We start from the raw sequence: 27,539 nt of genomic DNA on the forward strand, positions 1-27,539 counted from the left end.
CAGACTAATGGCGACCCAACAAATCGTCGTCCCGCGACCCAGCAAACCGTCGTCCCCAGATGAACGGCGTCCTCGACCCATCTCCATCTTTTCCGACCGACACCATCCCGGCAAGACTCTCTCTCAGACTGGCGACCCATTTCTCTCGGAGATCTACTGACAGCCGTTTCTCCCCATTTCCCCTACCGGCCGACACTATCCCTCGCCCATCTGTCTCTGTCTCTGTCTCTCATCCAACAGACCGAGCGCCGCCTACGAGCACTGCGAATCTCCGACCACCCCGGATCTCCGACCACGGCAGATCTCCGACTCTCAAAAATGTTAAAAATGCGGGGGGTCCGGATATGTCAAATTAAAGATTTTCAAAATAATTTTATTTTTTTAATAAATTGTTAGTGTCACGCTGAAAAGTGACGGACATGAAACGCATGAAAAGCCCATGTTTAGCATTTCCCCACGGTGATAGCCTTAAAGACAACAAGTCTTACCATTTAGGCCACCCCCATTGGGTTGCTCTCTTGTCATTTTACTCGTAAATCTTATTAGAGAATATATATATATATATATATCAGGTTCACTTCCCGATAAGGAGACATAATAAAGGCTAGGATTATATGTAGATAAATGTATATATCCCGAACCAGAGAGTTGGGCAGTGGGTGATAGCCTGATAGGTGAGGGCATTTACTCTCAGTGGATGATGGATCCATGATTTATACCAACCAGGAGATATGTGGCATTAATGTTCTTGTTGGGAAGAAATCCCACTGTTTCTCTTACTCAATCGCTCCTATATGGAACATAATCAAGTCAGTCAAGTGAATTTAAAAATGAGATGGCTAAGAAATAGATTTGTATTATTTTTCAATTAATTAAGATCTGCTCCTTATGAAAATTACTGTATTTATATAGTTATTAACGTGATATTTAGAAGATTACATTCAAATAAAACAATGTTACTGTATGTTAGAAGTTAGAATCCCCTTTGATGAGGGAAACAAATCTTGATATTGATGAAACTGATATCAACGTGAGATCCTATCTCCCCAGCTATATTTAACGGCAGATCAATTGACGACTTTCTTTCTTTTACAGGTAGTCCATCACCGATTAGGCCATCCGAAAAACTGCATTAACAATTTGGCTCCATATGTGGAAACGGCTGTTTTCATCTCTCAAAAATCAGGACTAAGACCGGCTAATGGTACGATCCGAGCTACCCATAAAATAAAATAATAATAATAATGAGAATTTTTTTTTTTTTTTTAAACTTCACCGGAATGTGGTTGTTGACGGTGGCATCGGTGGCACATGGAGGTAGGCGAGGCTGCTTTTGGTCTTGCCAATGTTGGCCCAACTAGATTGGGCAGGAATGATGAAGAAGCTTGTTTGGCCTTGAACTTGTTGAACCAGGTTGAAAGAAATGGGTTGGTCCGGGCCAAAACCCGTGAATTGTTGAATGGATCAATCTGACCCAAAACCCGTTTGGATTGAGGAGAAAATTGATCTGAAACAACCTGGACCATTATTGGACCAAGGTTGATGGTTGGCTTAGGCAACTAAGGCGAAAGAAAACCAGTTAGCTGGGTTGAACCCAGGTTTGGGAATTGGACCGACTAGCCTAGTCAGTTGGTTCGGGCTGTGAATTGGGCAATCTAGCTTGGTCAATTGATCAGAGTTGAGGCTGGTTTTGGGCCGTTGAACTTGTTGGTTTCGAACGGATTGAATCATGTCTAACTTGGTGGACTGGGTTGCCTGGCTGGACAGATTTGGGCCGAATTGGTTAGGTTGGCTAGCTTGCTTGGATGAGCTAGGTTGGGCCCTAAAACTCGGTGACCCTATTTGAAACTAATTTTGGATAGGGTTGACGCGCCAAAGAAGATATGTTTTACATGTAGCGTATGAATATGACGCGCAGAGGCACGTGGTAGCGTGTGAGCGCACTTGGCCCGTGAGATGACGTGTAGAGGATGTTGTTGGTGCGTGGGTGCACGAGAGAAAACTACATAATGTTGAAGCGGCGCATGAGAGGTTCAATGAGGCGAATCTTGACAGTAATGGACTTGTAGGCTTCGAATTTGTTGAGTGGCATTGTTACCGAGGCAGTTTGGACTTTTTTATGATCAACAATTAGATTTGTTTTCTTACATGTGAGCCCTAAATATTAAATGATTGATTTAAAAAAAAAAAGTTGTTAGAGTTGTGCAAGAGTCATTACTCTAACATCTATCACTTTTAGATTTTGTGAGTGGATTATAATTAGAAATATGAGACTACATATTATATATACTTAAATTGTCTGGACATTCATGTCTTCCGTTGTAGTCTAGTTGGTCAGGATACTCGGCTCTCACCCGAGAGACCCGGGTTCAAGTCCCGGCAACGGAACCACTTTTTTAATTTCTCTTTTCTCTTCCCACCTCTTAACATAGCGGGTTTGGCATTTGGCGGGAAGAAAACAATTTATTTATTTATTTATGCATCTGCTTTCCATTTACCCTTTTTTCACGTATATTTGATTCTCCAAAAGATGAATTAGGGTTTAAAAAAAAATAAAAAATTCCTGCTGAGAAGTGGAAGATGGAGAGCCCTAGCATTTGGAGAAGCATCGGAGGAGGAATCGAAGAGAACATCTTGGCTATTCTCGACGCGTCGGATGCTAGAGACTCTCAGGACGCCATCGATGATAGTATGTAATCATTGGACTAGTTATTTGGTTATTTCTCTGTTTGTTATGAGAGTTTAAATTTCTGAACTTTTCCTTCATTTTCTCAGCAACCAAACAGAGGTTAAAATACGAGTAACCGCTGATTTGACCTTTTTTGTCGTTTCATTCTGTTGATTGATGTACAGGGATTGCTTTTCTGGATGCTGTACGCGCTGCTTCGATTGTTCCAGAAAGTGGAACACCTCCAACCAAGTAATTCTCTGAGTGCCCGCGCGTGTTTATTATGAGTTCGTATTTAATTATTCATTTGGAAATAAAGCCATGCTTTTTCATTTTTTGGTGAGGATATTATGTATTCATTTTGTGTGAATAACCACATTTTTTTATTTATGTGAATTTGGTTATGAAGCAAAATGTTTGAGGCGGTGTTCCAAATCTTGAGGGTTGGGAAATCTCTAGAACTGATGATGGCAAGCTTTCAGCTTTTGAATGAGTTAGATAAGGTGCTTAATTGGTCCCTTTATTTTAATTCAATTTACATTTACATTCTCTGATGCCACATAATTCTCACAAGTGCCATTCTGGTGCGAGTTTCTTTCTCAATGCAGCGATACCCTCGGGTGTATTTATCCAATTCAGATAAGTCCAAATCATCGTCGAATGCTCCGCTCGAACTAGTTGTGGTTAAAGAGGTAGTAGATAGATTATGAGTGCCTAATGTGTTTCCTCATTCTGTAGTGTAAACTGTCAGTTTAATTTATACATCTTGTATGATAATCAATAGTAGTTCTATTTGCTTTTAGGCTTGGTCGCCATTTTTTCCTGGCTTGGGTACGAGTAGTAGTGAGAGGGAAGCGGCTGGTAAAGACTCTGGTGGACCACTTGACTCCTCTGTGAGTTCGATTTGCTATTATTGGCTTCTTGCCTTTGTCATACTGCTCCCTTTAGGTAGCATTTTGCACATTGATCGCTATGACTAATCGACAATAATCTGCACTTTTCTTTGTAACTACACAAGCTACTTAAGTTTCCATGAAAACTTTCCTCGTATACGTCTCCTCACAAAAAGAAAATGAAATTACTGAATTGCTTAAGAAATTAAGTTCCTTGAACATTTTTGCACTTTCCTTTCATTTTCCCTTTTGCTTCCCAGATTAAAATGGACTATAAAAGATATCTCAAAGTTACTCCTTTCTTTTTTTTTTGGATGAATAAGTTACTTCTTTCTTTTCTTCTAATTTCTACAAACTTTCTATCTTAAAGACTGGAACTCTTGCTGAATGAAGTTCTGAACCATGCCTTCGAGTCTATAACAAGTAACTTAGCTGTGAATATCAAATGCATGCTTCCATGTGATTATATAACAGGTTTTTGCATTATATGAGCATGTAGACTTTTTCCGTTGTGGGGTGGAAGCTAGAGGTGGTGCTTCATAGCACATAGGTACAGAGTATGGATGATACTTCTTTATGTTACAATAAAAATATTAGTGATGGAAGATGTTCTTTGTTCTTACTATATATATTTACTAGAGTGCGATTTTTTTTTAAAAAAAAAAAAGAAATAGTTGATTTTAAGTGGCTCAATTTCTCAATTCAACCTTTCATTTAAGTGTCTCTGCCAACTGCAGCATTTCCAACTTCTGATACAAGAACTTGCTGAAGTGAATCGTAAAGCAAACTTTCAAACATTAGACACCAAGGTTGGTTTACTTATTTTCAGTGTTTGTTGGATGGGCACGACATATTTGATCATAGGTCATAATAGTGAAGCCAAACATGTTTAATGTAGTCACATGAAGACATGGATGCTTATCTGGTTGGATCATGTTTAGAGTGCAAGTGGATCTTGGTTCTAAACCCTATCTTTACAAGTATAAGCTTAGAGTGCAAAAATGTAAAGATCATTTTGAGGAATATCAATATAAGAACTCATTTATATGCATAAATGAATAGGTACAAAGTTGAATTCATTAGATTGTATACATGTATTTATTGTTAATATGGTGACATGTATTTAGGAAATATAGGAACGGAACCTCATATGGCTGTTGTCTCATATTTTTCTAGTTCATCTTTTGATACACTCTTCCTACTTGTCGAGTTAAGCCTCTTGTAGAGGCACATATTGTAAGTTTGAAAGTTTAAGATAATAATCTAACTGCAGGCACAACCTTATGTTGAGGCATGTATGTCATTTATTTAAAAAGAACAAAATTCCACCCTAAGATTATAACGTCCTTAAAATATGTCAGCCTTTTTCTTGCGTTAAAACTATTATCTCATCTTGTTTTTTTTTTCAAGGCTTGGAACTTATTTTGAAGCTTTATTCTTTATTAATATGATAGGGCATTTCAACTTTTTGCTTGAAATGTTGTATTGTTTGGAGTGCACTAGTTAATTCTTGCATAAAATGCTGTAATGTAGCACACACCTAATATTTTTGTTACTAATGTTAAAGATTTCCTTTCTCTTTCTCTCTCTCTCTCTCTAGAGTGTGTGTGTGTTAATATATACCAGTTTGCAGTATGATTTGCCTGTCCTTATTACGAGTCTTCTGATGACCATGTATGCGTGTAATCATGAACTCCACATTGTAGGTTTATTTCCTAAATGTTTTCACTATTTCTGGTTTGGTTTTCTTATTTGAAATTTTTTAAAACATTATTCATGGAATAGTTTCCTTATTGAGACAGGATACATCATCCAAATCCCCTACTGATATTATCTTTTGTTTTAGATTTCTTGACCTTTAATTCCTGGTCTGCTATAAGTATGATTTATAAACTTTATATTGGAAAGGGGGCTGTTATTTGAGGCTATTCTATAATTTAGTGTGTTATATATGGTAGGTTTTTGCTATCAATGCTGTGAATTTATCATTTTGCTTTAAGACAATTGTGCTAGGTTCTTACTTCTTACTTTATCTTTCTGCAGTCCTTGGGGAGGATGTTGCTGTTCCAGTATCTTGTGAATGTTCTTGAAGGAGATGTACTACCTCGTAACAGTGTACATGAAGGTAGCTGATATCTGTTGTTTCTATGCCTTTAAATCTTTGGGAGGTTTAAGTAGCCAATTGTTGTGCTGCAGAGACTATGAAATGGGCCTTTCTGAGGGAATCTTTTCTCAACATGCTTCTGGTATACTCTTGTCCTTCAAACCATGAACGTTGACGGGATTTTTATGTCTTCCATTATTAATACACTAGTCATTATGTGATGCTGTATATCATGGCTCTTACATTTTCTTTATTTGCACTCAGATTTAACTTCTTAGTACTTCCTGGGAGGTACTATTTCATGTTTATTTGAAAGAATGCAAGGTTGTTCAGACTAGATTTCTTTTTCAGGGGTCAAGAAAATTAAACTACAAAGGCTTAGTGAGGGATTGCTTGGCCATTATGTGTGGACTATCTGAAATTCAATCTGCATTTAGTAATAATCAGATATATCCAGAGAATTCTGTGGCAAAATCACCTGATACTTGTGACACTGCTGTGGCAATTGCTTTGCCTGAAATAGGAAATAAGACCTGCACTGCCATGCAGAAATTTCTGATACTGGTATGTTCCTCAAAATCCTTTAGTTCAGGACATTTTGAATCAGTATCACCTTGGGCTCTAATATGGTTGACCTTTTAGATTATGGAGCTTGATATATCTAAGAAGAAAGCAGAAATGCAAGGTTATACTACCAGAGCTGATGGTGTGAGGTTACTGTTTCTTATTTACTGAAATTCTTGGTGTGTGTGTGTGTGTGTGTTTACGTATGTATATAGTTGTTGGAAGATAAATGCGTACTTGAATTTGGTGCAGAACCCCACTGGTAGAGGTAATTCTGGATGAACTAACTTACAATAGTGAGATCCTTTCCCCATTTCTTCAGGTATTCATCCAAATATGTTCTCTCTCTTCTCTCTCTCATAATGCATGGAAAATATGGTGAAGTTGAAGAAAATAGAAAGAAGGGAGAAGAAAGCTTGTATTCTTCAATATCTAACCATACGGCATATACATGCTTAAATAGAAAACCTAATACAAATTGCTATGGTAATATAGTTAATGCAGATTACAACAATAATGAAAATAAAAACTAACAATAATGACAATAAAATCTGATTAGTAATTAAGTTTCCTAATCAACACTCACCCTTAAACTGAGGCAAAAATATCTCTCATGCCCAGCTTACATAAGGCTGTGTGAAAGACGCTACTGGATAGTCTTTTTGTCAAAATATTTGCAAGTTCTCCTGACTTTACATGTGCAGATTAATCCTGCACACAACTTTTCCTTGATAAAATGCCTATCCAATGTGGTTGGTTCAATCATGTTGGGCTGGATTATGGGCAATGTTTGTTGCAACTTTATTGTCATAATACAATCTCACAGGGTCGTTAAAATCATAACCAAGTTCCTTCAACAATATTTTTAGCCATAATAACTCACATATCTATGTGCCATGGCTTAGAATTTAGCTTTTGCACTTGATCTAGCAACTACCGATTGTTTTTTATTATGCCAGGTAACTAGATTACCTCCCACAAGTGTACAATACCCTGAAGTAGATCTATGATCTGTAACTGATCCAACCCAATCTGCATCTATATAGGCCTCTAGTTTCAAGTAATCATCTTGAGCGAACAACAAACCTTTGCCTGTTGACTATTTTAGATAGCAGAGAATTCGGTAAGCTGCATCCATATGGGATTTTTCGAGGTGAGTACATGAATTGGCGCACTACATTAACTGCATAGGCGACCAATCATTGGTATCTACCAGAGGATTCTCATACCTTTCTCCTAATTTTTTATTTGGCTCTGCTGGATTGTCAACATCCTTACACCCAAGCATCCTTGTTTCCTTGAGTAGATCAAGAACATATTTCCGCTGGGAGAGGAAGATACCGTGTCTTGGTCTTGCTACTTCAATACTCAGAAAATATGTTAGGTTGAAAAAATTTCTGGCCAGTGAACTTGACTCTCCCATATATTATTTTTGTGAAGGGCTCTCATCTCTTGCTGCATTTCTTTTCTCCACTTTGGATCATTAATTGCCTCCTATAAATTTTGAGGAATAGATTTGGAAAACAATTTGGATACAAGGGAACGAAATGAAGTTGAGAGATGTTGATAGGACACAAAGTTAGATATAGGGTGCTGAGTACAAGATCTGTCCCCTTTGCGTTGAGCAGTAGGATGGTCAATGTCATTAATAGAAGGGAGCAAAAAGTTTAAGCTAGGTGTAGAGATTGGGTTACCTTGGTCAAGGTTCAATGCTTGGCATGGTTTTGAGGAAGTGGTCTTACTCTTTTGGCGTCTGAAGTAAATTCTTAACTCCTCCATTGGTGATTCACACGACTCATCAGTCGGTGATGATGCATCAGCAAGTGGCTCCTCAGCAGATGGCAATTGATTTTCATGTTCCGTTAGAGAAGCATTTATAGGGAAAGGACTCACAAACGTCTCTTCATATTCTCCCTTTGAAAAGAAGTCCAGAAAGAGGAAAAATAAGTTTGTGATTTAAAGAAAGTGATATCCATTGACAAAGCATTTTTTCAACGGAAGCTGATAATACTTGTACCCTTTTTGGGTAGGTGAGACCCCAAAAAATGCATTTGAGCACTCAAGGATCTAATTTACCCTAAGTTGAATCATGAAAGTGAACAAAGCAAACACAACCAAACACTCGAGGAGGGATAACAAAATTGGAAGAAGAGAAGGGTGGTGACAACACCTCAATAGGTGTCTTGAAATTCAAGACACAAGATGGCATCCGATTGATGAGATAGGCAGCTGTGAGCAAAGCATCACCCCAATAAGATTTGGGAACATGCATAAACAGTAATAAGGCTCGGGTTACCTTCAAAAGATGCTGACTTTTTCCACTCAGGAACTCTGTTTTGTTGTGGAGTGTTGGCACAAGTGGTTTGGTGAATAATGTTAGGTTCATTAAAATAAGTGCAAAGACCACTAAAAAGGTACTCACCCCCATTATCAGACCGAACAATTTTGATGTAGGTGTTAAATTGTGTTTGAACCATTTTGTGAAACGATTGGAAAACAGAGAACACCTCACTTTTAGTTTTCAGCAAATACACCCATGTGGTCTAAAAAAAATCATAAATAAACGAAACAAACTAACGATAATCAGTTATAGAAACAACCCGAGAAGGGCCCTAAATATCAATATGAACAATAACAAAAGCTTCATAACTTTTATTAAGACTCAAAGGAAAAGACAGCCAATGGTGTTTGGCAAGTTCACAAGTTTCACATTTAAACTTAAAAATATTCTTATGCAAAAAGGAAGAAGGAAACATGTGTTGTAACAACAGAAAAGCTGCCTCAGTCTCTAATGCCAGAGCCATTTCCTGCAATAGTCATCAGAATGTACGATGTGATAAGCTTGTTTGAGCCTATCAGGAGTTTGGGGTTGAGAATCCAAGTAGTAGAGACCATCCCATAGGCTACCACTACCAATCATCCTCCCCATAACTAGGTCCTGGAAAAAAACAGTAATGAGAATTAATGAGGAATCTACAATTCAAATAATGGGTAATGCGAGCAATAGATAGAATGTTAGTGGCAAAGTACGGTACATGCAGTACAAAAGAAAGTGACATAGAGGGTGTTACAGGTCCAGAAGATATGGGTGATAAGGAACCATCAGCCATTTTTACTTTGTCGTTGTCTGAGCATAGACGATAAGAATAGAACAAGGAGGATGTCATATGATAAGAGGCCGCTGAATCAATGATCCAAGGGTTTGATTCGGTGGAGGTTGCATGCAGAGCAGAGGTGAAATTATCTGTATGCGCAAAAGCGGAGGATGCAATGGTGGGTGCGTCCAGTTGAGACTTAAACCAACAAAGAGTTTCTATTTCTTCCTTGCTAAGTGCATCGGTATTAGAAGCAGAGCTCAAAGTAGGTGTGGAAGTTGTCACCTCTACTTTAGAAGAGTGATTTGTACAGGATTGTGGTGCACCTCCTGAATGAGCCCCTCTTCCTCCTGCAAGACGACCATGAAGTTTCCAAGATGTCTTCTGAGTATGTCATGACCTGTTACAATGATCACAAAAATGTTTCTTTCTCAATCTGAGGTAGAATCTATCATCTTACGATCAAGACTCTTGGCATCCCCTTTACTATTGTGTTGGGAGATAGTGTCTAAAGGAGAGTGTTCCTTGCAGCATTCCTCATCTTTGAGTAAGTCTGAGTGGTTGCATCCCAGATTTCCTTTGTAGTGGAGAAATAAATAACCCTAACTAATATCCAGGTGCATAGAATGTAACAACCATGACAGTATCGTTGAATTCTCTGCTTCCAACTTATCATAGGTGGGATCATCGAGGGCTGGTTCTGGGATCTTTTTTTTTATTTAAGTAAAGTATATTGAAAAAGCGCAAAGGGGCGCAACCCATAGTACACAGGACGTATACATGAAGCCCTTAATTCAAAGAAAAAAGAGAGCACCTATCAATGAATTCAAAATAAGAACACTCATGCATAAACTGAATTTTCTCTCTCCACATAAACAACGTTTGTAGCATTATTTTCTTCAAGTTCATCAAATCAGTCTCGCAATCTTCAAAACAACGTGCATTTCGTTCCCTCCATACACACCACATCAAACACAATGGAGCCATACGCCAAATCGGTATCAAAGTCCGATTACCCTTTTGCCCCCTCCAACTCCCCAATATATCTTTCACCGATCTTGGCATTACCCATTTCACCCCAAACATTTGCAGAATCGTCCTCCACAATTCTATAGCAACCATACAATGCAGAAACAAATGGTCAATAGACTCTCCAGAATTCTTACACATATAGCATCACTCCATCACAATAATGTTTCTCTTTCGTAAATTATCCAAAGTTAAGATTTTTCCTGAAGTTGCTGTCCACACAAAGAATGCCACTCTCGGGGGGACCTTAACTTTCCAAATACTTTTCCACGGAAAAGAAGACTGAATAGGACTACATAAAACCTTATAGTCAGACTTTACCTGAAAAGATTTCTTTCGCCCTGGAATCCAACACATTATCCTCTCCCTCACTTCTAACTTTAAGAGTATACAACATCTCAAAAAATCTACTAACCCCTTCCACCTCCCAATCATGAACTGGGCGAGAAAACAAAATATTCCACAGAATTGTGCCATTTTGTTTCTGCATATTCTCCTCCACCCAGGCATCCTTGCCTCTAGCAATGAGAAACAATTATGGAAAAATAGTCTTCAAAGGAATCTCCCCACACCACACATCATGCCAAAATAGAACTTTCGAACTATTCCCGATCTCATATCTCACATGAGCTGCAAAAGCATCCCATCCCCTCCTAATAGTCTTCCAAACTCCGAACCCAAAAGAACCCCAAACCTCCTTAGAGCACCAACCACCCCCCATACTTCCATATTTGGAATCCACCACCTTTCTCCACAGAGCATACCTCTCCAAAGCATATCTCTATAACCATTTACCCATCAAAGCTTTATTGAACATAACCATATTTCTCACTCTTAGTCCCCCCGAAACCTTTGAAGAACAAATCGTATGCCAATTAACCAAATGAAATTTAAATTCATCTCCAATACCACCCCAAAGAAAGTCTCTCTGAAGTTTTTCCAAACGATTTGCCACTCCCATTGGAATAGGGAAGAGAGACAAAAAATTCGTAGGTAAACTTGAAAGAGTACTATTAATCAAAGTTAACCTCCCACCCTTAGATAATTACAACCTCTTCCACCCCGCTAATCTCGCTTCCATCTTTTCAATAACGCTATTCCACATATGAGCGTCTTTATACTTAGCACCCAATGGCAGACGCAAATACTTCAATGGAAGTGAGGCCACACCACACCCAAGAATACTAGCCAACTCCTCCACATCTCCTACCTCACCTACCGGAACCATATCAGATTTAGACAAATTAATTCTCAAGCCCGAAGCTGCTTCAAAACAAAGCAGCAAACACCTCAAGTCTCGGATTTGGTTAGCTATAGGATCACAAAAGATCAACGCATCATCTGCAAATAAAAGATGGGATACCATCATAGCATCTTGCGTACTTGATCCCACTGAGAACCCCAATAGGCGCCCACTATCCACCGTCGCATATATCATCCGACTGAAAGCCTCCATCACCAACACAAACAAAAGCGGAGACAAAGGATCCCCTTGTCGAAGACCCCGTGAGCTAGGAAAAAACCCTAAAGGCGACCCATTGATATTTATGGAAATATCCTATTTTTCCCTTACATTCAATGTATAAAAAGCGTTGACCGTGACCAAGCAAGATAGTTGATCCCATCCAATATCACAATTGTGATATGGAGGGTTGGATTTTCACTTAGAAAGTCATCGGACTCTTTATACCTTTTTTAGACTTCCTGGGGTCTGATTCTTTTCTAACATTTTTCGATCATACATCTAACCAAATAGTTCCAATACACAACCAGGCTTGACAATGATTCAAAATGAATGACTAAGCAAGATAAATCATAATGTAGAAGTAGATATGAAGCAATAAGAAATATACTGGTCTTTTTCTTTTTACCTCACTAAAAGACTTGTAGTTGAGGCTTGTTTGCTGTCGTAAGTCATTGCATTAAACGACATGTCATTTTGTCTTCCACTATATGACTTTGCACCAAATGACTTACAGGCATACAGCTTGGCCCTCCTCCAACGACTTGCAATTTACATTCCAGAAAGAAGACTTATCGTTTTAGCCTTGCAGAACATTGTTATAGTCAGTCATCGAAAAACACACTACTGTCACCGGAAAACATGAGAAGTGTGTCGAAATAACCCAGAGAATTTTGCCTGATGCCTTAGCATCCAAAAGAAAAAAAGAATGAAAAAACACAAAGACACCAATTACAGATTGAATCTTCCAATCTCTTGGTTGCCGTTTTCTCAGGTGAATCAAGGGTAACCAGAAACCACTGTGCTTCGACCACCTTCGGGGTACACATAAAAGAAGGTCATGAGACCCTGAGTACAATTTTAGTAACTCCTACCCCCACGGTGTCAGCATCTGGACAACCCAAGAGTCTTCATTCGAGTTTGTGTTCTCCTATCACCGTTGACAGCCTCACCTAGGATTCCAATGCTCTAATACCAAGTTGAAGAAAATAGAAAGAAGTGAAAAATAAAGAAGGGAGAAGAAAGCTTGTATTCTTCAATATCTAACCATACGACGTCTACATGCTCAAATAGAAAATCTAATACAAATTAATATGGTAATATAGTTAATGCAGATTACAGCAATAATGACAATAAGATCAAGAATAAAATCTGATCAGGAATTAAGTTTCCTAGTCAACAGGTGATTGCCTTGATAAGGCATCAGGCCTTTCCCCGGAAACAATGGCATAGGTGTCAACTTGCACCTCCGACCACATCCTAACAAAACCAATATCTCTTGTTACATATTGACAATGAGGATACATCATTGCCACCGTGATCTACACTATTTGATGACTTTTACGCTAGTTCTAGGCAGTTCTTAAACAACTATAATTTCAGCTGATTATTTAAATCCTAAGTTGGCAGAATTTTTCTGATTGTATAAGTTTTCCCCTGCGTTTATTGTGTATTAGTATTTGCTTTTAGTTTGTAAAGGTCCATGTTTCCTTAGTTTCTGCCTTTCTGGTGATTCTAGTTCTTTGTGTTTTGGTGAGCTATAATTTCAGAGTACTTGTTTTATTAAGGAGGCCCAAGATTTTTTATTTTGGTAATGAGGATGGTTTGCAGGTATTCAATGAACCTAAATGGAAGCTGGAAATAATTTTGCAGTATTTCTGGAAATACACTGCTAAGGTAACTAAGTTGCCAGATTTTTTGTACTCCCATTTAAATTGTCCCCAAAGATTTATGTCTATGGTGTTTTCCATTATATTGTCCTGAAGTCTTCTTGACTTAGTCATGTAGTTCAGCCAATATATCCCACTATAATAATATCTTAGTATAGTTAATTATATCTTATTCTGCACAGCCTTCTATTCGCACTCGGAGATCGAATGGTTCTTCAGATGATGCAACTTTTAGTGGAGCTTTGAAGTGCTTTTCAAGTAGTACTAGCACAAAAGGCATCATAAAAAAGATTGGTATAGAAGTAGTTCAGTTGCTTTTAGCACATGGTTTTAAGGTGATTTTTCTTGTTTGTCAAACAACATTTATATATAATATTTAATCTAGAGTGGTGCTATGAATTGCTTTGTTCTTTTTGCCATTCCTTGATGCCCTAAGCTACAGGTTATTGGCTGTGATGTATAATGTTTTACTGCATGACTCGTTCTTTGCACTATATTTGTCATTACTATATTCTTATTTTTTCATATGAATTATTTCTATATATATCTTGACATACGACGTTAATATATAACTTGGTTTGTCTTATGCTTTGATACTTACCCTCATCTTGTTGATAGTTAATGCCTTGCGTGACAATTTGACCATTTAGAAATGTTGGTCAGTTTTTTGTTCACTTGTTAATCACTTATACCATTTTTGTCTTTTTATTTTAATTTGCTTAGATGACTCTCTTTCAGGCTCATTTGTTTCTATTGTCCGAACAATGTCCTGCTCTAGGCATCTCAGATTTCAACGAAGATGTGAGAGGGAACTCTCTTGTGGAAATATGCAAGAATATGATCTCTGCTTTCAATAGTATGAAAAGAGCAGATGAGTAAGGCTCATCAACATTCAGCAGTTTTACTTGCTTTTGCTAATTCTCTTCGCATGAGTTTTCCTCGTGGTACTTACCAAAAAAAAGAGTTCTCATTATTCTTTGCAATAGTCTGTTATCTGTGATAATTATATAGTGTGAGTAACCAAACCCAGACCTAGACTTTTTTTAAATGATATAACCATACCCCTTTGACCCAAAGAGCATGCTTCTTCCTGTTGTGGTTTGACCATAATTCTTGAATGTAATTGAGGCTATGCTTGTTTTGACGTAAAACGTTTTTCTTATTTTTTGGTGTTTGGTACGACTAAAAATCGTAGTCAAACGAAAAACATTTTCAGTTGACCAAGATAACCTTCTTTGATTTCCGTAAAATAGTTTCTATTTTTTATAAGTGTAAACCATTTTCTGACTTTGAGTTTCTCCTTCTCAAATTGCCGAACATCGGCCAAGGTTGCTAGAAGTCGTCGGGCATACTCCGCGGTCTCTCATTTTTTGTACAAACCAAAAGCCGAAAAATAGTTTTAGGAATTTTTTTTTTCTCAAAAATGATTTCGTCGAAAATATTTTCCGACGGAAAACATTTTACGTCGAAACAAACGGATCATAAAATCTCATATTTTTATTTCTTTCCCATTATTACTACAATTGGTTTGATCCAATGGATGCTGTCTTTGTTCCACTTGGTTAGTGGGATCATAAAAGAATTAATAGAGCACAAAACTATCATGTAAGAAACTGTCTAAATCTGTTGGCCTTGAACAGTCAAATTATTTACCAAAGGCCAAATCAACTTGTGTCTTTCTTATTTAGGTTTCCCTGAATTCAACATGGCATGCTTCCTCCAAAAAGGAAATATTATTTCCTCTGATTACGTTATTAGTTGCAGCATTAGTTTTAATACATTATCCATGGAAGTCTTCATAGTTCATTTTGAATCATGCCTATACTAATTCTTAAACTGAGATAGGACCAGTAGTCTTGATACATTAATATTACATGATAATTTCTAGAAATTCAAAATATTAGCAGTCACTGTCCTTCCTTGAACAGGAAATCACAAAAATTTACATATGCCTTGGACGAAATAATTTGCGTTTCTTACTCATATTAAGAGTCTGCATGACAAAATCTTGAGTCTAATAAATCAATAAATGGGTTGACTATTTCATTATCATGGTTTTTTATTGTTAGATTAATGTTAATTGTAATGGTGTAGGCACATGGAGGTTTTGTCATTTGGAAAGGAAGCTCTGTTTACAGCAGCAACAATACTCTCTACAAAGACATAGGAGCTTGGAATCATGGATTTGTTGTGGAGGATGCCATGCTGCATGTGTAACCTTATTGTGAGCCAGTCCCACATTATACATGGAAGTTTTTTCTCTTTCTTTCTGTTGTTTTCTTTCCCCTCTGTATATATTTTTGGCCCGTCATACTCACGAGCTGACCCAATCACCCTAAGTTTATGGTCCCTGTAATTCAATGGGCTTAGTTTAGTTTGTATATCTGGTTGGCCTTGATTGGATGGGGGACTCACCAGACGAAACAATGGCTAAGAAATCAAATTTTGTATGTCTGAGAAAGACGGCTACTTAGCGAACGAGTTGTATAAGAAGTAAGAACTGCTCCTGGCTGATTGCAAAATGACATTTCGAACTGACTGATTAATTCTGATCGAAACTGCTAGAGAGAAAAGAAATGTGTGCATTCATGAGCTGGTTCCTCGGCATCTAATCAGTTTGTAAGAATTTTCCAAAGTCGTTACTAATAAATTTTTTTTTTTTTTTGTTTGATAAGTCGTCACTAATAATTGAAGCTAAAAAAAATGACTTATTGGATTGAGAAATGATCCCTACACTCATTTTTCACAACAGCTCCACAACAAGCTGACGTGGCTGGTAATATTTTATTATTATTTTTGTTTTGTTTTGTTTTCTTTTCTTTTTGTAAAAAAATAATAAAATATTATCAGCCACATCAGCTTGCTGTGAGGCTGTTGTGAGAAATAAGTGTAGGGATTATTTCTCTATTGGATTGGTGGTGTGAATATAAGTAACCACTATAGGCCCACCTAAGCAGCCGCCATGTGCCAAGTATTCAGGGTAATGAGCAATATATAGCTCACAATTAGATCACAACTGGAGAGAAATGATTGAGGAGGGACTTTTAACTAGCCTCCCTCGCCCATTTGAATTAAAAAAGGCAATTTTATTTAGTAAGTATACCTTTTTATTGTTTTGTTTTTTCTTTTTGAATAAAATTGCATTTTTTATTCAAAATTGGGGAAGGGGGGCCGGTTAAAGGTCTCCCCTCAAATCATTTCTCCATGACCGGATCTTTTTCAATTCATTAGTTCAAAAGAATTGGAGAGGAAGAGGAGTCGGTTCCTTGTATGTGAGGGGCATTGTTGTCATTTCATTTTTTGTTGGACAAAAATGCCCTTCAAGAATAAGGAACCGGATTTGAACCAAAGAGGATCTGAATTCTTAGATCACACAATCACCTTCAAAAGAAAACTAACTTAACAGGTTGTCTTCACATGAAAACCAAACATCCTTATCAATCACTAACATTCATTAATTGACGCAGAACATAGGAAGAACAAAACAAAATAAAGATAAAATCACACGCTAATTCAAAGTCTCACTGAATAACGATATGAATTCACATCGCAATCAACAAGAAAAACTGCATCATTATCATATCAGACCAAGGAGCCTCTCCTATAAAAAGGGGCATACATTTTGTTTTCTCTCTATAATATTTTGTTGAATTTGTTTTTTTGGGTGATTATCTTCTCCATTTTGCAAGAACTCCATCACCAATCCGGCCATTCAAAAATTACCTATGAATTGATGAAAATCAGATTATGTAATGGGTATATTAGATAAATGGGCCTTAGGCCTTGATAGCTTAGTGGGCTTTTATTAGTAGTGGTTTGTAGTCTATATAAATAAGACTAGTAATAGGTATTAAGCATTCAAGTTGATGATATAATTCAGATTTGAATCTAAAGGGGGAGTACCTCGAATCGCTCATAGAGGTTGAGCACCTCGAAATGCTCTAGGAGACCAAACATCTCAAATCGTCCATTTCCATCCAAATTATGTTAGTATTTTCTTTTATCAATTTTGTTCTATCATTTATTCATTTCAATTTCAATTTCTTCTTTATACATACCACTAACCATTACTAATAAAAGCCTACTAAGCTATCAAGGCTTAAGGTCCATTTATCTAATATACCCGTTACAGATTATAGTTGAAGTCAAGTCTCCTCGTTTGTTAAACCTTATGAAATTTAAGGACGACAAATTTCGTCTCTATCACTATTCAAATATCACTCCTTTCACATATCCCTAAATTTAATTTACTTTCGTTAACACGAAAGACTTTGATGTTTACCTCATTTAAAGTAGACCTATGAAATTTAAGTCTTGAGCCAATTTGAGGCAATTTTTTCTTAAAACAATTCATACACCTTTTTGAAATCTATGCACGAAAGAATGATAGAATGCAATTTATCCAGTCTAATATTAAAATTATATTAATTATGTAAAAGTAAATGTTAGATGTTTGTTCTAATAAAAATCTATGTGGCACAGGCATAGCCCACATGGATCATGTATGTTCAATATGCCTGTAGGGTGTCTAGGTGGGTGGTTAAAAACAGCTCCGTATCTACTATTTGTTCGTTCGCATGAGTTACAGGTAGATTTTAACCCCTAATTTCAGATAAGTGAATACCGTAATTGTTATCTGCACATATACCGACAGATATCCGCTTCTGCATACCCATATATGTATTAAAAAAATAGTTTTGTTTTTATCCAAATAAAACTACGTTGTTTTAGGGAAAGGAGTAGGGCTTATGGGTTTTATTAACAAATTAAAACTGGATGTGTACAACGTAGAGGTTTATAGGTGTTAATAGTTCTTTCAATTTACTTGTATTACCCAAAGTTTTTAAGTATATGCATTTTTTTTTTTCTGATTAGAATTCAATTTATAAATATTTGTGTTATCCAATGTTTACAATTCAATTTGTATTTTCTTATTACAATTTACAGGTATATTTAGTTCAAAAATTGGATTAAGCCCATCTAAAAAAGCTCATAAAAAGCTCCTTTCTATTTTTTTTTTTTCCTCTAAAAAAAAAAAAACAAACAAAGAGCCAAAAACTACATGGATGTCACAGGCAGTTAGTACAAAAAAACCGCCCACACGTGCGGTTATGGACAGATTTTGCAAAGTGCGAATATGGATACTAAAATTCGTTTTCCACAAAGTGTGGATGCGAATAAGGGTATTATCTACCCATATAATGCAATTTACACATTGTAGCCACAAATCCACTCGTAATCAATCCCCACAAGAGAGGCAAGCATGCAAGTATATAAGTGGCTTCTATTAGCTACATCAACATAAATCATACCTACATCTTCATAAAAAAATAATAATAAAAATAAAAATAAAAACATAACTCATGCCTACATAAAAAAAAAAAAAAAAAAAAAAAAAAAAAAAAAAATGTGACACATCATCAGTTTCTATAAGACCAACAGACAGGATTATTGTATTTTTTATATAAATTGAGAACTTAATTATCATATTTTAAGCTTACTAAGGACCAAATGAAACTTCATACATTTTTCATGGACCAAAGTACGTGTTTCCCTGAATTAAATAAAAGAATTGTATTGTCCTTAAGATCCTCTCAACAGCAATTTCTCTCACTTCAAAATTCCTTTCTTTATAAAGCCCCTTGATGTCTCCTAAGGTCGCCTCAACAAGCAAATGGAAATACTCTTAACATTGTTGACCAAAATTCGAATGCTTAATTGACCTAATGCTTAGGTGTGAGATAGCTCAAGTGTTCAGGTTTTATCTGTGCATTAGCACAATGTAATCTTATCTATTCGTACGGAGTTTTTATTCATTGAAAAGAAAAAAAAAATTAAAAAAAAAAGGTTTCCCTCACTAGACTCTTTTGCAGACGCTCAAAGAAACACCCATGAGAAGTCTAAGCTTCACTTATCTCCCCCGCCATCATATACTGTTCTAACCTACTTTATCATCTTCATTAATCATCAACTTTATTAAGAACGAGTCATTAACAAAGAAAGCAAGAGAGATCCCAACAAAGGAGAAAGAGCTTTACTGTAGTTAGGAAAATCATGTCCTGTATCCTGTAAAGCTACTTTCCAAATTCTGCAGCATAGAAGTAAGAAACACTGGTCCATAGCCCAATTACAGTTGATCCAAGCACAAGCAAAGCAAGCTTTATGATTCCTCCACTGTACCATTTGTATTCCTGAAATTGTTTAACATTCTTTTACTTAAACAAGTGTAACAAAAAAGAAACAATATAATGAGATGACATCTTAAGCAGCTGCCAGCTGCTAAAGCTCATTGAGGCAGGTACTACTCACTTTGGGGCATGTGAGTCCAGCTGCATCGTGACTGGTCCATCATTAACCAAATTGACCTATATGGCAATGAAAATATCAAAGTCTGGTGTTCTCAAGAAAATAAATGAAACAAAAATTAGAACAAACAGAGAAAAAGGATTTGAACAAGGTATTACCTTCATCATTGCTCCAAATACACCATCTACAAAACCGAAAGTGGAAAACAATTATGAGAAATCAGACATGACCATGATATCTATTACCTAGCACATTGAAGTCTTAATTACAACAGTGTAGTTATTGCAAAGCCTACATTGGATCATAATCTTTTCAAAGAACAAATAGTGTAGTAGGGAGATTAAAACTGGTTAATGCTTTGCTTTGTGGAGTGAACAATTACGGGACGGATAGGAACAATGCAATTGTTATCTAGGGTTTCTCCACAAGTCCCTCAGAAGTTTGTGTCATATATACTTTAAACAGATTAACCCAAAAATCAACTTTCCAGCAAACAGGGTACCAATATCTATCATGAAAATACTAATTACCCCTTCAGTAATAGAATGGCATAGTTCCCAATACAGTATTTGAAAACCATTAATGTAAAAATCATCAGTGTGAAATTGTTTTTCCAGTAACAAAGAAGATAATCATAAAACTGCGAACAATTACATCCACGGGATTCTGTTTAAGGTGAAGCTGTTTGGTGTTGCGTGGGTTATGCCTCGATCAGTGAATGAGATGTTGGGGAGTTGGAGGGGAAAAATGGGCAACCGGCTGTTGGTGCCGATTTGGAGAATGGCTCCTTTGTGTTTGATATGGTGTCTATGGAAGAAACGGAATGCACACAGTTTTGAAGATTGTGAGACTAGTTCTCTTAATTTGAAAAAGTTGGCGATACAAACCTTGTTTACGTGGAGAGTGACACTACATTCTATATCTGATTGTTCTTTTTCTGATTTTTAAGATTTGTGTTCTTCTTTTTCTTTGGATTAAGGGTATCATGTATACATCCTGTGTGCTTTGAGTTGCGCCCCTCTTGACTTTTTTGAAATATACATTACTTTAAAAAAAAAAAAAGTGAATGTTACTTGCTATTTCACCCTCAGTAGCACTACAAATAAAGAATAGTCCCAAACAGCATATGTGCGCCATATCAATTCCACACACTACTAGAACCACGATGAACCACCATAATTCATCAACTATATCAACAAACGTAAGATCACAGAACACATTGGAACACAATGCATACAATGCAAGCAAAAGTTACTAGAATTTTTGAAATGCGCCTAGTTTGTGTTTCGAAACACCTTTAAATGGCTTAAAACATATGCACAACTACTTACATGTTCAAGCAAAAATAGCCATCCATTCACACCGTGAACAATACATTTAAGAATTGACATTTTAAAAGCATAGTGTCAATACTAAGAGTGCGATTAGCACTGTGATTTCGCAATCAAAAAATGCAATTTTAAATCAAATCGCTGAAAATGTATCGTTAGGAGTGTATTTTTTAATATTACGAATTGAAAATATAGAAAATCTGCGTTTTCAAATCGTAGACAAGGGGTGCATTAAAAAACGCACGATTTTAAAGGATAAACTGTGATTTTAAAGACCAAATTGAGATTTTACCAACCTCTTAATTGTATTTTTAAATGTCGCGTTTTCAAATCGCACGTTTTAAAATCACAAACTCAAACGAACCATAAAACAAATCGGCCAAATAAGCAACATCCACATACTGTATTATCAAAATACAACATTTCTGTAACTGGTGCCACCTAATACAATAACAACAACAATATCAAGACAATCAAAACAAACAAAAGTAGCAACATCTACCTTTGATAGCGCCCGGATCATAGGACTTCCGGAACCTCTCAACTAGAGATGCATAGAAGGGCTTCGCCATCTGGGGCGGCATTGCCACGTGGAAGTCCGGCTTGTTACCCTTCAAGAATCCATATAATGTAAACTGACTCACTGTCAAACACCATACACCATCAAAAATTTCACACAATGCCCACTTCATTTCTAACATCGTATCCCCCTATGATGTAATATTATGCTATGTTACCTAGTAGAACTTCATACTTTCTCTGCATTACCTGCACTCCAAAGTGTAATTCAAAAAGACCGTTACCATAGCAGTAATTACAGTTAAACTGGCAGTTATATAAGCACAGGCAAAAAAAAACAAAAACACGAGGGGAAATTGGAAATTACATTTTGGTCCCACCCTTTGCCGGTATTTTCATTAGGGAACAACCTCATATTCAAGACCTTACGACAACTGCACAAAATTAATTCATGAATTCTAATCAACGAAATTGACATTAGATAAACAAAAAATGAAAATAAAAATTAGTACATGTAGTCGGCATCGGAGTCGGAGTCGGACTCGTGGACTCCGACGAGGACGAGCAGCCCCGGTCCAATTTCCGATACAATGCGCCCATCGACCTGGAAAAATGTTATTATGCGCCGGTGACGTAGGATGTGAGAGAGATATAGAGAGAGAGAGAGAGAGAGAGATAGAGACCTCGACGCTTGCGGAGGCGACTCGCTGAACCACGGCTCGCATTGCTGTGATTGGCTGGGCCTTGCTGGTACTGGCCGACGTTGTGGGCTTGGTGCGTGTGGTTATTAAGGAAGGGAAGGCAGAGAGAGTGAGCATGTTGTTTTATTTTCTTTATTGGTCTCGTGAATGACTTGAATTGAAAAGTCTTGATCTGGGCCCAAATCAGTTTTCAATTCCAAATTGGTTTTGGAATCACTAGAAGACGCCGTCTTAGAGTTTATTGTAGCCGGAGTAATACTATATACTATACACTATGTTTTATTTCACAATTGAAGTCGTAGTCTCAGCCAACCGTTAGATCAATTTATGTTAAAAAAAATTGAACCTAATTATTCCAAAATGATGAGACACCACATATAAAATATTTAATGAATTGGGAGGTAAACTGTAGAGCTATGATCTAAACTGCGGACATCTACTTAAGATACAACATTAAATTACAAAAAAAACAAGAAAATAATGAATTTATCATTTAGTTAATATTTTAATACTACCAATCTACCAATTTTAAGTTCTCTGTTATGAGGAAGCTTTTGTGGTTTTGTGTTTGGTTCTTGTTTGAACCGAGTTTCCAGGCCTCTCGAGTGTTGTTTTGTTGTGTTTGAGCAATAAAGTTTTTATTCATCCAAAAAAAAAAAAAAAATCTACCAATTTTAAGTAAGAAAAGAAAAGTCATGAATTGAATCCAGAGGACTCAGATAGCCACCAATTCTCCAAGCATTCACAAAAGCCTCGTCCAAATTGAATCCAGAGGACTCAGGTAGCCAATCGATCATCAGGAGACATGCATAGTACAATCTTTCCTTTTCTCTCCATGTTTTCCTCCCCTCTTCACACCCATTGAACCCATTTTCTCCATGGCAGCTGCAAAAGCTTGGAAAAACTTGTTCTTATCCTTTGCCAAAGCTTGAACAACTGGTTTGGTCCGTGGGTCCAAAAACAAAGCTTGATCCGTCGCTAATAAGCCTAGTTTAGCTTCCAAATTGCCATAGTAAGCGTGGTCAAACGAGAATGGGGTGGTGACATCAAATGGTGCAACAATGTCAGCATTGCCACCATAACGTGGGCATGACATTGTTAGTGCCTTGAGGAGCCTTGGATCGATGGCTGGGTCAGATTGCTTGGTGCCATGATAGTTATAGAGTCTGCTCACAAAATTCTGGCAGTGTGCAAAGCCGATTGTATGTGCGCCCGAGAGGACCACTAAGTCTTCCGTTGTAAGCCCTTTGGAGCCGAAGAGTTTGAGTAGCTCATCGACGGTGGAATTTGCGCGCGGGATATTTGAGGCTACCCTTGATGCCATTGATATTTTTCCATCCCACCTTCCTTTTTTCACTTGGTAGTAAGGACCCCCTGCCTGCACCAACATGAATTTGGAAATTAATTAAAGAGGGTGCCATGGCAGGAATAATTGAAGAATTATGGTGCTTGTGAATTAAGTAATGGATGCAGATACTGCAACCAAAACGAACATAAATTTAGGTCTTGAGGTAGCCTGTAGCCAGGAGGTGTTGTACTGAAGGTCAACTCAAGCCTGACACAAGGTCAATCTGAAATTGGATCCATTCCAGAAATCAGAAATATATATACAGAGCCATATTCAGCCAGCCCCCACATGTTTTTTTTTTATCTTTTTTTTTTTTTTTTTTTTTGAGGAAATGTTTTTTTCTATCTTGTGTCAGGAAATGTTTTTTTTCTTTTCTTTTCTTTTCTTTTTTTTTTTTTGAGGAAATGTTTTTTTTGGATAGTTGATGATTTAATACAATGGGCTCGTCTGACAACAAATTTTAGATAGTATTTCCCCGTGTTTTTGGTTGTGATGTTACGTAAAGTAAAACTTATTTTCTGTGTTTTATGAGTGTTTTTAATATATTTTGAATTGTTTATTAATGCTTTTACCAAAATGGTAAAAGCTACCCTAAAAAAGCTTTACCGAACCAACCTGACTTGTAGTAGTTTTTAGAATTTATAATGGTTTCTTTTTTATCTTTTTTTTTAAAAAAAAAAATGAAGGCACTTTTATCTTTTTCGAGACAAAATGTATATATTGCAATTTTTTAATAATTTGAGAGGACATTGCTTTAATTAAAAGTTTGAAAGAAACATGGAGAATTGCATAATAGTTCGAGAGGAGATTTGTGTAATTTTCCTTACCTTTTTTTTTTTTTTATTTTTTTTTTATGTCTTTTATTTCAATTAAAATTTAAAAGTGAGTTTGAATTGACATGTGAGTAGAGTATTAAAATATTAAATATATTTTTTTATCCACTTAAACTCTTAACACAATTGGTAATTTAACAAATAAATACTATTTTAGACCTAAATTAGAAATCAAGCTTGGCGCCCTCCCCCCCCCCCCCCCCCCCCCCCAAAAAAAAGTACATAGTCAACTCTAAAACTGCACCACATGAGGGCAAACTGGTAGGCTAGAAATATCTCAGAAAAATTAAAAAGAAATTAAATAATGGGTTAGAAACCAAATCGGACAGGGGCTAACACAATTCTATACATATATGAAACAAAATTAATTTGTCTCTTTACTGAGGCATTTTGCATTACTGTACTACTAATAGGGGCAACTTAGTATTTTAATGGCAATTAAGATGGCTGGGCTGCTGCTAAGGCCGAAATCATTGATCTTGATTTTCATAAAGACTGACTTCACTGGTTTTGGATACTCAAATTGTTATAACCAAGATGAGGGTAGGACAAATTGATACTTATTACGACAAATTTTTTTCTTGAATTGACTTATAACGACAAATCAGGCACATGGAGATCTGCATTAATCCAGTTGTATGGGTAATTTGTTCAACAGATAAGGAGGCATCAGGTTTGTTACAATTTCTTTAAAATTGTAGGTTCTCAGATTATGTGAATTTAGATCATTTTATGCATTGAACGGCATAAAAAAAATGCTATATATTAAAAATGTGACATGTTAACAATGAGAATTGAGTGTATTTTTATCAAGTTTTTTACATTTTATGTCGTATAAAAGTTTTGAGCAAAAAACTGTCTTCTGATTTAGTAAAGAAGAAACGTCTATTCAAAAGTTAAAAAAAAAAAAAAAAAAAAAAAAAAAAAAAAGCCCTTTAGAATATATGTATTTTTTTTTTTTTTGTTGCCTTGATAGCATGTTATATCTTAAATATATAACCTTTTTCACGTCGTTCGATGTAACAAATGGTTTGAATTCACATAATTTGAGAATTTAAAATTTACCTGAAATTATAGAGGATTTTAATCCGATGTACATCCAATTAATATATCTCAATAATCACTCTTATATTCTTACTCTCATACTCATGAGCGTAATTTTCAAAATTATTATTGCATTAAAATTTAATAATAATTTTAAATAATAATAATAAAAAAAAAAAAGCGCTATGAAAAGAAAGAAAGAAGGCACTGACCAAATGCACAAAGTCTCTGGCAGCAATTGCAAGAATGTCAGCACAAGAAACAACACCAGAGCACTTGCTCTCCACCAAGGCCTTGGCCTTCATTACCGTCTCAAACCCCTCCGCCCTTAGGTCCTTGTTATCCTCTGCATCCTTCTCCGCCAACTGTTTGCTTCCCGGCTTCGATGATATCAATATCGATGCATCACAGCCCTGATCAGAATCAAGAAGAAGAAAAAAATGCACTGAATTAATGAACGAGCATTGCAGCATTGATATGCCAACATGGGCATGCATTCAGTGGGATTGTGCTTACTTCTACAAAGCAGTCATGGAAGAAAAGGCGAATGGTGGCCGGACCGGAGACTGGTTCTTCTTTGAACCGTTGGCTGGTGACAGACCCAATGAGCTGCTCCAGCTGAGGGCATGATGTGGCGTAATAGTCAACGGAGGCTTGGCTGTGGCGGCGAGTGGCATTGGTGTCTTTGGCTAAACAATTTGAGGGGTAGTGGAGGGTAGTCAAGAGGATGATGATCAGCAAACAAGTAAAAAAAACAAAGGAAGAAGAAGAAGAAGAAGAAGAAAGGACAGGCATGGTTTGGAGTCTTTGGACTAATGGGGCAGTTCAGGACAAAGGAAGAACAGTGGGAGAATATATATATAAAATAAAAGTGAAGACGATGTGTGAAAGTCTGTTGCGGGACAAATTGCCATGTAGAAAAATAGTTGTAATCAAGACCCGTGAAGCCCAAAACATTAGAAGAAAGATTGTGGGAGAGAGAGAGAGAGAGAGACCAAACATTGGGTGAAGAGAAGAGAGATGATGCTTAAAATTGAGAAAGAGTCAAAAGAAAGCCCCTTGGAATTATTGAAACAAACTTAAGCTGGATCCCAGCTGATATAGCTCGATCGGTGACAACATTATGGTTTGATTTTTGGGTACTCAACTCAAGTCAAATAAAAACGTGGGTCTAGCATCTAGAAGACAATTTTCGATACACTACGAATTCAACTTGAATTCAATAAAAAATTAGTAAATTATGGTTGAAGAGTCTGATCTGTTTAATTAAAAGGGTTAAGATCATCTTAATAAACCTATATAGTTTTAAATACATGGCTCGACACGATCCAAATTCGACACAAGATATTTAAAACTGACAATTTTTTACATAACCTGTAAATTCACTTGATATAAACTCAACACGAAATTAACGAGTTATGGTTAAAGAATCTGACTTATTTAATTAAATGGATTAGATTATTATTAATTTATATAGTCTTATACTTATGTCTCGACGTGGCTTAAACCAATTTCTAGATGCTTTTTGCCCAATTATACAAGATTGCATGTATTTAGGATGCAGAATCACTCACCGGTACAAGCAATCATCAATCATCATCAATCACTGTTTACTCAGGGCCAAATCATGGTCCACAGCTTTGCCAATCACTATCTAACAATGCTCTTTTATTATACTCTTTTGGCCGACAAAAAGAAAAAGGCAGCAATTAATCAACGTTAAAGACATTATTAATAGTGAGTTTGACAAAAAGACTAAAGGCATGCAGTCAAGAAATGGCACTGATCATTGCGTTTGCAAAAATAGAAGCATGAGCAGATGGAGCAGGGATAGAGTGAGACCCCTAGCAGCCCACGCATGAGTTCTTCAATGCAGGCATGTGCAACGGGGGACCTCACTGAATAATGAATAGCATGTGCATGGACGATCAATATCTTTCTTATTTAATTTTGCCTCTTTATTAAGGTCAGT

The 27,539-nt window shown here is 36.6% G+C and overlaps 3 protein-coding genes and 1 non-coding gene across 6 annotated transcripts; 2 read left to right on the forward strand and 2 right to left on the reverse strand.

Annotated features, from left to right (window-relative positions):
* Window positions 1-2,315: 2,315 nt before the first annotated feature.
* On the forward strand, window positions 2,316-2,388 carry TRNAE-CUC (transfer RNA glutamic acid (anticodon CUC)). Its single transcript has one exon. It is a non-coding gene; the product is annotated as a tRNA-Glu (tRNA).
* Window positions 2,342-16,012, forward strand: LOC133868646 (negative regulator of systemic acquired resistance SNI1). 3 transcript variants are annotated; one of them, XM_062305576.1, is made up of 15 exons: window positions 2,344-2,689; window positions 2,854-2,920; window positions 3,078-3,171; window positions 3,277-3,360; window positions 3,472-3,561; window positions 4,299-4,370; window positions 5,605-5,686; window positions 5,758-5,807; window positions 6,017-6,229; window positions 6,308-6,378; window positions 6,482-6,551; window positions 13,427-13,492; window positions 13,668-13,820; window positions 14,224-14,360; window positions 15,580-16,012. In XM_062305576.1, the coding sequence occupies exons 1-15, from the start codon at window positions 2,581-2,583 to the stop codon at window positions 15,650-15,652; spliced, it is 1,431 nt and encodes a 476-aa protein (XP_062161560.1). In that variant the 5' UTR covers window positions 2,344-2,580; the 3' UTR covers window positions 15,653-16,012. The 3 variants fall into 3 exon arrangements, with proteins under 3 accessions (XP_062161562.1, XP_062161561.1, XP_062161560.1); XM_062305578.1 differs by lacking the exon at window positions 13,668-13,820 and having other exon boundaries at window positions 2,342-2,689; XM_062305577.1 differs by lacking the exon at window positions 4,299-4,370 and having other exon boundaries at window positions 2,343-2,689.
* Window positions 16,013-19,441: 3,429 nt separating this feature from the next.
* On the reverse strand, window positions 19,442-22,481 carry LOC133868763 (uncharacterized). The gene is made up of 8 exons (XM_062305760.1): window positions 22,325-22,481; window positions 22,154-22,245; window positions 22,009-22,075; window positions 21,860-21,890; window positions 21,625-21,765; window positions 19,950-19,975; window positions 19,795-19,850; window positions 19,442-19,676 (listed from the first exon to the last, which is right to left on the reverse strand). The coding sequence occupies exons 1-8, from the start codon at window positions 22,457-22,459 to the stop codon at window positions 19,646-19,648; spliced, it is 579 nt and encodes a 192-aa protein (XP_062161744.1). The 5' UTR covers window positions 22,460-22,481; the 3' UTR covers window positions 19,442-19,645.
* A 492-nt stretch (window positions 22,482-22,973) lies between these two features.
* On the reverse strand, window positions 22,974-26,597 carry LOC133869556 (peroxidase 19). The gene is made up of 3 exons (XM_062306583.1): window positions 26,084-26,597; window positions 25,780-25,980; window positions 22,974-23,720 (listed from the first exon to the last, which is right to left on the reverse strand). Exons 1-3 carry the CDS (start codon window positions 26,360-26,362, stop codon window positions 23,139-23,141), a joined length of 1,062 nt encoding a protein of 353 aa, XP_062162567.1. The 5' UTR covers window positions 26,363-26,597; the 3' UTR covers window positions 22,974-23,138.
* Between the last annotated feature and the right edge of the window lie 942 nt (window positions 26,598-27,539).

Source organism: Alnus glutinosa, chromosome 5, assembly GCF_958979055.1.
Source record: "Alnus glutinosa chromosome 5, dhAlnGlut1.1, whole genome shotgun sequence".
Lineage (NCBI taxonomy): Eukaryota > Viridiplantae > Streptophyta > Magnoliopsida > Fagales > Betulaceae > Alnus > Alnus glutinosa.

Excerpts from the sequence above, each read along its gene's own strand:
- LOC133868763 (XM_062305760.1), bottom strand. The coding sequence starts at position 22,459 with ATGCTCACTCTCTCTGCCTTCCCTTCCTTAATAACCACACGCACCAAG. Across the intron at positions 22,076-22,153 it reads GACTCCGATGCCGACTACAT|TTGTCGTAAGGTCTTGAATA; the intron begins GTACTAATTTTT and ends AATTTTGTGCAG. Across the intron at positions 19,976-21,624 it reads TGATCCGGGCGCTATCAAAG|ATGGTGTATTTGGAGCAATG; the intron begins GTAGATGTTGCT and ends TCGGTTTTGTAG.
- LOC133869556 (XM_062306583.1), bottom strand. The coding sequence starts at position 26,362 with ATGCCTGTCCTTTCTTCTTCTTCTTCTTCTTCTTCCTTTGTTTTTTTT. Across the intron at positions 25,981-26,083 it reads TCCATGACTGCTTTGTAGAA|GGCTGTGATGCATCGATATT; the intron begins GTAAGCACAATC and ends GATTCTGATCAG. Across the intron at positions 23,721-25,779 it reads CCAGAGACTTTGTGCATTTG|GCAGGGGGTCCTTACTACCA; the intron begins GTCAGTGCCTTC and ends ATGTTGGTGCAG.
- LOC133868646 (XM_062305576.1), top strand. The coding sequence starts at position 2,581 with ATGGAGAGCCCTAGCATTTGGAGAAGCATCGGAGGAGGAATCGAAGAG. Across the intron at positions 13,821-14,223 it reads TTTTAGCACATGGTTTTAAG|GCTCATTTGTTTCTATTGTC; the intron begins GTGATTTTTCTT and ends ACTCTCTTTCAG. Across the intron at positions 14,361-15,579 it reads AGTATGAAAAGAGCAGATGA|GCACATGGAGGTTTTGTCAT; the intron begins GTAAGGCTCATC and ends GTAATGGTGTAG.